We start from the raw sequence: 10,962 nt of genomic DNA, 5'->3' as shown, positions 1-10,962 counted from the left end.
AAGCAGCTCTTGACTGATAACTAACAGAAAGCTGGCCCGTACCTTTGGTTCAAGCTTGCAATCCCAGAAAAAACATCTTTGTAAGGCTTCTTCATGCGTTTTTTCGATAAAAAAGTGCCTCAAGGTATTTTGTGTGCTGGGCACTCAAATACTTTTTTTAAGTAATAGAGTTTATCAGCTACTGAGAATGCACTGCTTCTATCTATTCTTTGATATAAATGATGATACTTTCCACTCTACAAACTGCATAGGGTCTCCAGTTGAAGACACTGTCATGGAAGCTCTCCCAGGTACAGGTAACCTGTTTATGGCTATGCTGTCAGGAGCTTTACTTGAGCAAGGTGGGACACTTCACTTTAAGGGGAGGTTTTTGACTGAACAACTTTTTAATGCTGATGCTTAACATTTCATTTTTCTCTGCCCTTGATGATCATTGGGTATTGATTGACTTTTTGTCTCTTGTTTTATTTCTTCATCACTTAGGATTTTTATTCTGGGCTCCAGGCGACCTCTATATCCTTTTTCTACCTGCAGCTAACTCTCTTCTGAGCTGCTCTTGTTCTTATTTTTTCCTTTTGTTGCCTTTCTGTTTTGTATCATCTTGTATTCAGCCTCTTTTGCAGCCAGCTCTGCTGCAGCATCTTCTGCAGTTGCTTGCTGTACTAGAGAAGATCCAGAATGGCTACTGAGCACTTTGTTATTTTTTGAAACACTGGAACCATATATAGAAGCGAGGCATGGCTTATGTGCTTTAAAAAGTTCCACTTTGCCAGCCATAACCCCTTTCTGCGTTCTGCATCAAACTCACAAATCTGACGTTGCCATTCTTTCCAGCACTATTTTGATGATATCATTGGTCACAGCTTCACATGCATCAATTTTACGTCTTAAATCTGCAGTAGGTGTAACATATTCCCTTATGTCACTGAAGAGTTTCAGAATATTATTCTTTTTGTCCTCTAGAGAGTCAGCCATTTCAGCCAGCTGTTTATCATCATGTTATGTCAGTTTTAAGTTCTGCCTTGCTTTGAGCTTCGCTGCTGCTCGCGCCTGGAAGTAGTTTAATTTTTTCTTTCTTACAGCATTCATCTTTCCGATAAGCAAGCATTTTCTCCGTGGGCATATGCGGACATTCTGAGTCGAGTGAGTTCTTTACTGTCTTGCTTTTGACACTGAAATTCAGGTGTATCTTTATCCTTACGTTTAACTGCTCCATTTTTATCCTTTTCACCTTCTATTTCCGTCTGAAGCAGGCTTTCAGATTCCTGTTCGTCCGTATCCATTTCCATAGTGAACTCGTTGACTACAGCGTCTCTGCTCCGTAGACCATCACGCTGATTCGGACGTGCAGCTATAAGTCACGTTGCCATCTTGAGCATGCACGTGCATCGGGGATCTGAACCAGCGAAGGTGAAGCTCTTACTGTAGCGGACCCCGTCCGAATGATGGCCAAAACTTTACTGATGATTTGAAGTTTTATTACTTGTCCATTTAGCCTAGCAATCACCGTAAGAGCTGAATGAAGCGATACAAAAATGTACATTAAGATTATTAGACATATTCAGCGATTTTCACAAATACTTGATTTAACTAACAGTATACAAATACACAAACCTTATGCCTTTTCGGGGGGGTGCTGAATAAACTTATAAACAATCCTTTCGTGCATGAGTTCTGTTAAGCCGTTATGAAGCGTTCGTTCTCCATGCCATTTCTCATTACTCCCACTGAGCAGATTCCGATTCAAAATAAAAGTCCCCCATAAAGAACGGAAATAATATAATCCTTAGACAGTTTTAAACATACAAAATATATCAAAGGCAACACAAAACAAATAGAGAAATTAAGGATAACTCTTATTAAAGTCTGTTACAGTACTTGACTACAGATTTTCAGTACTCTCCACCACTGCCTGTTATGCACAACAACACCTAATTAGGCTCATTCATAATGAAGCCAGCGAAGCAGTTAAGTTGTTTGTTAAATCTCTCACATATCCTTTAATTTACGAATTTTACTGTATTAAATTGTTATTTGGTCAGGCAGTTCGGACATCTCTGGGGCCTGTATGCAAAGGCCGTGTTTTGCGCTCAAAACGTTAATAGTCCATTCGGATTCGGAAAGCAAGCTGGCTGTGACTTGGAGGTGAAGTGCATATTTCTTCCGACCAACGCCGAATTTCCATAAAATTAAGGTAAGTTGAAATATTATGTTGCCATAAAAATAACACTGCAGATTGTACAGTAGTCTGTATTTTTGGTTTGTGCTGTTTAATCTGATGTAGAATCTAAGCAAAAGGAAAAACAGCGGGTTTGGTTTAGCTATAGGGCTGGACAATAATTCAGTATCAATATATCACAATATACTTTTATTCAATAACAGTGATATGATATAAAATATATTCATCATTATTTCACTTCAAATTCATCTGAGTCAATATCAGATTCAGAGTTTGGTTCCGTCCCGAACCCTTCCTCATGCTTTAAACATAAAAACATATTGCACATATTGCATAACACATACTTCAAAATATTGCACTGTCCCCACCTTTTGCTCTAAGAATAAATTGGAACAAATCAAATCAAATTAAATGTGTAAGCAAACAGTCTCAAATGTTTTGGGCTTGTAAACATCATAATGTCGGTCTCCCCGGTCTCCCTGTGCATCTTGCTGGCTTCTATCGTTAGTTGTAGTGTTGCAGTGTTGCAGTTACAACTGCACTAGCAGCTAATACAAAATGAAGGATAAATATTGACTAAGGTTGAATTTTGTTTGCTTGCATAACCCAAAGAGCAAATATAGCTGCAGATATCTTATTATAGTAAAACAAGCACAGCCAATTTGATGGAGCTGAATTAATATCAGCCTTATGACTCCCAGGAACATCTGAGTGGTTTGGCATCATGAGCATCAACCGTGATGTTCCTGGGATAAGGCTGATATTAATTCAGCTCCATCAAATTGGCTGTGCTTGTTTTACTTTCATATACTTAAAATGTAGGTAATTATATTATTATTATACAATTATCATTTATTTAGCTCCTTTGTCAGAATATTTTACGAGTTTTAATAATTCTTATATTTTTACAATAAGATATCTGCAGCTATATTTGCTCTTTGGGTTATGCAAGCAAACAAAATTCAACCTTAGTCAATATTTATCCTTCATTTTGTATTAGTGCAGTTGTAACTGCAACACTACAACTAACGATAGAAGCCAGCAAGATGCACAGGGAGACCGGGGCTCATCCCCCTTTTTATGTAGGTAAAACATGGCCGAGAGGGGAGAGGAGGGAGAGATAGGCCGATTCATACAAAAAGTAAATAAAAATGTAAATCTAAAACCAATTAGGCACAGTGTTCGGTCAGTATAGACATAAATCCATAAACAAATAAACATATCCATTTTTTAAGGACAGGCTAATGTGTCTTATAAAAAAATTAATAATAAATTAAAATCAAGTGAACATGTTTCCTGTAAACCAAGGGCAGGCACATAGCAGCAGTTAAACAGTGAACACAACAAATATTAAGTGAATTTTGTGATGTACATTCAGTGGACAACTGCACAGTCTGTTGCAAAAGAACTTTACAATTCTCACCAGTCTGAAATTATTCACTGTATCCAGGCTAAAAAGCTCCCAAACTTTAGCTGCTGTATAGGACACCGCCATTACTGTACGCTACCGCTCGGCAGAGATGCTATTGTGCATGTGCAACTCACGGCAGAGATTGTAGTGAGATGCCTGTTACAGATCAAAAAGAAAAATGGATTATGATGACAGTCGTTGGACTAAACAAAGTTGTTTTAATTTGATAGTAGGGGGGGTTGGAGTCTCATGGAAGTAACAATTCAAATGACAGACAGATCTGTGGACATCATAGTGAAGAGTTTGGGTCTCAAAGTGATGAATCACATTCTGAAGTTGTTTCCAAACACAGTTTTGAAGCCACAAATGATCAGACTGATTCGGAAAGCACAGGTGACAAATCAGACCCTTGTAGGAAATTGGGAGACTGGGCAGTAAATCACAATATTTCACATAGTGCCCTGTCAGAATTGTTGAACTTATTAGTGCAGTGTGGCTTAGAGTTACCAAAAGATCCAAGAACTCTTTTGTCAACCTCAACAACCTACGAAATCAAAGACATCAGAACTGGATGCTACTGCCATATTGGAGTGTCTAACTTATTAATTTCAGCGCTGTCAAAGGAAGCACATTCCTCAGTAGACACTATAACACTGCGCATTAACTTTGATGGTATACCCCTCTCAGGCAGCTCTAAACAGGAGTTATGGCCTATTCTGGTTAAGATCAAGGAACTTCCCAGAGCTAATGTTGGTGTCATTGGTCTGTTTGCAGGCCCAACAAAGCCTCAATCGGTTCATGAATACCTGAAGGATTTCATTGAGGAGTTGAAGCTATTAATGCGTGATGGTCTAGAATACAGTGAAAGACATTACAATGTTGCTCTTCCAGATGCATTTATTTGTGATGCACCTGCTCGTGCCTACTTGAAATGCATCAAAGGTCACACTGGCTACAGCTCCTGTGAGCGATGTACTGAGTATGGGGTTCATTTAGGTACAGTTGTGTTTCCAGAATTGACTGCACCGCTTCGGACAGACTTGACCTTTGATCAGCAGCTTGATAGTGAACATCACCATAATGATATAGTCTCACCGCTACAAGAGCTTGGCATTACAATGGTCTCAAGCTTTGTCCTTGACTATATGCATTTGGTATGCTTAGGACATGTTAGAAGAATTGTACATCTTTGGACCAATGGACCTTTCAGTAGTCGTCTTTCTGCTTCCACAATCAACATGATTTCTGATCACTTGGAATCAATCAGAGCAAATCTCCCACAGAATTTTACACATAAGCCAAGGTCACTTCGAGAATACAGAAATTGGAAGGCCACTGAATATCGGCAGTTTCTGTTGTACACAGGTCCTGTGGTACTGAAAGGACGCCTACCAACAAGGCTGTACAAAAACTTTATGCTACTTTCAGTTGAAATGAGGATACTTCTCAGTCCAGCCTTGTGCTCTAAGCACTGTGAATATGCAGACAAGCTACTGAAATGTTATGTGACAAATTTTGGACAGATATATGGATCAGAGCAGCTAGTCTATAACACTCACTCACTCATCCATCTTGCTGATGATGCCAGAAACTTTGGTGCCCTAGACAACGTGTCATGTTTCCCTTTCAAAAACCATCTGGGGACTATGAAGCGGCTAGTGAGACGGCCCCAAGGCGCAGTTCAACAACTCGTAAGACGTCTCAGTGAAAAGCAGCGTTCACTCTCCCTTAAAAGTGGAAAAGAGAGGGCAAATAAGCCTCTACAACCACATTTCTCAGGTCCGACTCTCCCTGATGTTCCTGTCCGCATGCAGTACATGAAGTACAGACATGAGGGCAATATCGTCGTGAAGGCAGCAATTGTTTTAATGTTAAGGGCAAAGTTGCTGTGGTGCGGAACGTTGTTGAGTTGGTATCAGGGGGTATGTACGCAGTCTGTCAGTTTTATGAAAAAGAAGGCAGCTTTTACAACTACCCTATTGAGTCAACGTGTGTGGGGATTAGAACAGTGACACAGCTGTCTCACCAGCTGCACGGTGTGTCAGTCACAAATTTAACTGAAAGACTAATACTTCTGCCATTGCAGGATGGAGCTGTTGCATTTGTCCAATTACACAATCAGTAACCATTACGAACTTTGCAGCATGCCCCTGTTCTGTGTTGTCGAGTTTATTGACGAGACCTACGATGGCCAATCTGTGGTGGATATAATTCCAACATGTTGGATGACCGAAGAACAAAATGAGTGTTTCTGGCCATCAGGCCGTAATGTAACCAAGGCTGTGAAGGACCGACAGAAGCCAGAGGAATCGTGGCCGAAATACTCCATCAGGGTAATTGGATGGGCAGGTAAGAGGTTCTTTTCTGAATTTGACAAATACTCTGTCTGTCATCTGTCTAGCTCAGTGTCAATAAGACATCAATTTCTATAAGTGCCAATAATGTACTTTTCAAATTTAGGCTGTAAAATTGTGATTTCTATATTCAGTTGTCTTTGTCTGAACCAACATCAGTCATCATAAATGGTAAACAATATTTTTTCATGTTTACTCAACTCCAGGCATTTGAGATTATTTATAGGTGCAAATACCAAAATGATTTTTTTATCACGGTCAGTGTAGATTGCATACTAATACCCTTTTTCCTTTTGTTATTAAGACACTTTCAAGGCTGCTCGCAAAAAAATGTAAAAAAGCGGAGGCAACGTCTGACTTACAGACAGATAATGTAATATACAGAATATATAATGTTTGTGGCGTTGCAGAATTTCTGGCATTAAAGGAAAAGTACTGTTTTTTTTAAACCTTGTTTATAGCATGTTTCTTTCATAAACTTACCCGGGGAAGTTTGGAGTCACTTTTTGTCCTTGTTTGTCATCCAGGCATTTTAAAAAGATTTGTCAATACGAGCCGATGACGTCATTGCCGTTTGCCACCACATGATTATTTTATTTCAGCCTTGTACACTACATCCAATGGCCTGCTAACTTGCTACTGCTAGTACAATATAGCAGAGGATATGTTGGACATCTTCATTGTGCACAATTTTGTGGAAGTGACGTCATCGACGTCTTCTGTCAACCCAAAGCTATCTAGAACTAACCTTAAGCTTGTTTGCTGAATTTTTTAAAAAGCCCTGGAAGACAACCAAGCTGCTCCAAAGTCAACGAGGGATAGCACTAGCAATGTATAACTACATATTGGTGAAAAGAAGACGTGTTGTTACTGATAATGTTTTATTTAGGCTGTAATGTTACTGGCCCTGACCTCTACCGTTTTGCTGGAATAGCACTCACTGAGATGGATGTAAATTTCTCGCGAACAACATCAGGTTACTCCAAACTTCTCCGGCTGAGTTTATGAACTTATTTCGTGCTAGAAATAAGGTCCAGGTTCAAAAAAACTTTTCCTTTCCCTTTAATTTCCATTTTTCATTTACGTCAAATATGGCAGTTGTTAGAAAAATTCCTTGAGCCACATACAGTATAAAAAACTCCTTTCGGTGGGAATATATCATAAAAAGCAATATTGATGCCAATATTTTAGAGTCCAAAACTAGATCAGTATGCCTCTTACAAACACCGGTAACAAAAACTGCTTTTTTCAGTGTATTCTGTTGTAAAAGTTTAAATGTATGCTTTTAACTGAATATAGAGCACCAAAACCCCTGCTGGCTTCCAGTGAGGAGGAAACGGACATTGAGGGAGATGTCTTGCCACCTACCCCTCCCGAGGCGTTTGTGTCTAAGAAAGTGGGGTGCAGGTGAAGCCCGGACAAAAAACAGGGTTATTGATTAAGTGTGTGAAGTGATTAAGGGCTGGTTCACACGGGACGATTTTAAAATTGTCAGCCGATTTTCCAAACCTGAGAGACCCCACACACGGCGATAAAAAATCACGGGTCTAACGGTTTTGGTCGTACAGTGTGTGGTGTGCAGCCACACGGCAAAATCAACACATCACACATGAACCGATTTGACTCCCGAGCATTCCCATGTCAGACGGGAAATCTCGCAAAATCCCTCGAGATCAAACGTGACTTCAGAGTAAACAATCATGGCGGACGAAGAGGATGCAGTGGCCATAGTTTGTGCTTTGTTTTTAACTGAAAAAAAACATAAGAAAAACAAGAAAAGGCGATGGTCAAAGAGGTGGAGACAACGCGAGCATGGACTATACTTGCTACATCATGATATGGAGGTAAGTTGTTGTTTTATCTCATAGAAATGTTGTTACGTACTACACAGATTAATAACCGTTGAAATAAACGTTCATATATTCGTTTCCATGTACTCTGGTGGACTGCAGTTGTGGATGTAGTTATGCCCATCGACTTTATTTGTATTGTTATATTTTACAGGTTTCTGACAGAGAAGGGGTCAAGGAGCTACTTCGTATGAGTGTGGAGGAGCTTGAGTTTGTCCTCAATAAAGTAGCCCCGTTGATCACAAAGCAGGATACAAACATGAGACTGTCCATTTCTGCGAAGGAGAGACTGGTGTTAACACTATGATTTTTGGCAACAGGTTTGTTTGCAACAGCCTGTTTCATTTATTGTGTTTAAATCGGCTGAATGCCACTAATTTTGTTTCTTTATCTTGTAGGAGAGTCCTTTACATCCTTAAACTTCCAGTTTAGAGTTGGAAAGTCAACCATCTCCCAGATTGTCACTGAAACATGTGAAGCCCTGTACCGAGCACTTGCTAAGGATTATCTCAAGGTAATGTCTAAAGTACATTACATTACTAATGAAATGTTTGTTGTAGTTTTTTAAATACACACACCTATTTAGATGGGTAACGTTACTGTAGATAAACATTACCTGGTATTTCAAGTGCAGCAGCAATTTCTGCCCAGTTCCTCTCCTTGTCATTTCGGTTATGATATTCTTTACACGAAACGTTGTACAAACATTCACGGTGTTGCCACAGGTCGACGAGTTGGTCCTCCATCTCCGACGTCCACCGGACTTTCTGGTGCGCCATGCCGCCGGCTGTTTTGATTTTGTTTCCCGGTACTTCCTCACCGCCTCGTCACCTCGCTTTCTGATTGGCTACACGCCACAGTCCACAGGCTGCGTGATCGTTTGTCCTTGGGGGACACCACACACGAGAAGAAATCGGGCCAAATAAATCCAACAGGTTGGATATCCCCGATTTGAGATCGGAGCGGTCCCGATGTCCTTCCGAGCAGAGGAGAGCAGTCTTAACACACCACACACGGCAGGAATATTTGATCAGATTATTTTACGATAATCGGAGCATCCTAAGATTGTCGGAAGGGGTGAATCGGGACTAAAATCGGCCTAATTATCCTGCCGTGTGAACCAGCCTTAAGTGAAACGAGACCTACAATAGGTGTATTGGCCTACAAAAGGAGAAGTGAAAATGTCCCTCCTTCAATGAGAAATGTAGATAGGCTATATGGTCAGGATTTAATTTATTTTTAATTTAATTGATGCACTGACCCATCCATTGACTTTCGAGTGATTGCCCGCATATCGCCTAGCCAGTGGTTCTTAAAACTTTTTTGTCAGAGAATAGCTTATCCATTCACAAATTAAGGTGAATCTGCAGCATTCTGTCACAGAGGGGAAATATCTCTCACTGAGAACATAGCCTATGATAAGATACATTGTCTCTTTGCATTCGATTGTTTATAGTGTCAGACAGAAAGTTCTGAAATGCAGTTTCGATCATTCAGTAGGCTATATTGTAAGACATTAATATTTTAAGACACCTTATTCAAATCTTAATTTTCTCTTGCTCTTTTCTCAACAATATACATGGAGAGCATCTCGCGACCCATCGGAAACGTCTTGCAACCCCCTTGGGGGTCGCAATCCCTAGGATAAGAACCATTGGCCTAGGCTACATTTTGTCGCCCAATGATAAAGATCCTTAGCTCTGGTAAAAGGCAAACTCAATTTCAGTAGCCTAATCTTCCAATGAAAGCCGATAGTTATTAAAATGTGAATCTGCAGACTTGTATGATGTAATTACAAGCAACCTACACGATGGCTAAATTGCTGCAATTTGTATTTTGACAATGTAGCCTATATTTCTGCAGAATCATAAAGCTCCTTAACTTCTAAAGCGCTGCAACACCCTTTGGTGACATGTAAAAAAGTAGGCTAGTCTAAGTATCCTAGACGGAACAATGTTCCCTGCAGCACAGAAGTCAGCATCAATCCAATTAAGCCAATCTAGCCGCAAACCCTGCAAATCACCATTAACCACTCACAGTGCAGTGTTACCGGTATGTCTTCCTCTTAGGATATTTAAATGGTGTTAATGCTGTACTTCTGCTTTCAAATTGTGCAGAGGACCAGCCATAGCCCTCGTGTGTCCCAGAGGAGAAGCCGCAGCCCTTGTGTGTCCCAGAGGGGAAGCCGCAGCCCTCGTGTGTCCCAGAGGGGAAGCCGCAGCCCTCGTGTGTCCCAGAGGGGAAGCCGCAGCCCTCGTGTGTCCCAGAGAGGAGTCAGCAGCCCTCATGTGTCCCAGAGGGGACTAAGCAGCCCTTGTGTGTCCCAGAGGGGACTCGGCAGCCCTCGTGTGTCCCAGAGGGGAGTTGGCAGCCCTCGTGTGTCCCAGAGGGGAAGCCGCAGCCCTCGTGTGTCCCAGAGGAGAAGCCGCAGCCCTCCCGTTTCTGGGTGGCGGAGCAGGTCCCAGAGGAGCAGGTCCCACGGATCCCGCAGGGGAAGCAGCGCCCACGTCACCGGGAGGCGGAGCAGCACCCATGGTTCCAGGAGGCGGAGCGGATCCCGCAGGGGGAGCGGATCCAGCTGGGGGAGCAGCCCCAACGTTTCTGGGAGGGTGAGCGAGTTCACAACGCCTTATGTTACAATGCATTATGAGCTTGTAGATCTGCCATTTCAGTATTTCTATTAGTTTTTTTGTTTTCGTTTAGAGGTATTGAAATGTTCCTTAAAGTCAAAGTTTCTGCTTCCAAATTGTATAGGTAACCAGGGTCAGCCCAGCAAGACAGAGTCTGACCCTGAGAAACCCCTGTGGGTCCCCCACAAGTGGCCTCAGCATGAGCCTACTTGACGGCAGCCCCACCCCGTCTCCTGGCCACAAAGCAGCCCAGTTACTGCGTGGCCAAAGTTTAGCCCCATTGATAGAGCAATGTTCATCACACTAGTGACATTGCTAGAAGAAGTGAAGGACATACTGAAGCTGCATGGGCAGATGCTAAACACACTGCTCAAAAAAGATTCCATGCCAGTCATGGCAATACCGAATGGCGCTGTTTTCCCCCTGGCCAACGTTGAGGACGTTATCGCCATGAATGAGAAGCTCTCAGACCCTGAATTCAGTGGTAAGTTTTTGGGGGCCAGATCCTATTGTTTTCCTGTGTTTTCTTTTTCTTTCT

The 10,962-nt window shown here is 41.6% G+C and overlaps 1 protein-coding gene across 1 annotated transcript; it reads left to right on the top strand.

The window, feature by feature from the left end:
- Positions 1–9,747: 9,747 nt before the first annotated feature.
- On the top strand, positions 9,748–10,506 carry LOC122141468 (glutamine-rich protein 2-like). The gene is made up of 3 exons (XM_042748958.1): positions 9,748–9,846; positions 9,912–10,403; positions 10,498–10,506. Exons 1-3 carry the CDS (start codon positions 9,748–9,750, stop codon positions 10,504–10,506), a joined length of 600 nt encoding a protein of 199 aa, XP_042604892.1.
- Positions 10,507–10,962: the final 456 nt, after the last annotated feature.

Source organism: Cyprinus carpio, chromosome B22, assembly GCF_018340385.1.
Source record: "Cyprinus carpio isolate SPL01 chromosome B22, ASM1834038v1, whole genome shotgun sequence".
NCBI classification, from domain to species: Eukaryota; Metazoa; Chordata; class Actinopteri; order Cypriniformes; family Cyprinidae; genus Cyprinus; species Cyprinus carpio.
Note: the sequence above shows the minus strand (reverse complement) of the source record. Positions and strands in the feature narration are given on the sequence as shown.

Excerpts from the sequence above, each read along its gene's own strand:
- LOC122141468 (XM_042748958.1), top strand. The coding sequence starts at position 9,748 with ATGTTCCCTGCAGCACAGAAGTCAGCATCAATCCAATTAAGCCAATCT. Across the intron at positions 9,847-9,911 it reads CTCACAGTGCAGTGTTACCG|AGGACCAGCCATAGCCCTCG; the intron begins GTATGTCTTCCT and ends CAAATTGTGCAG.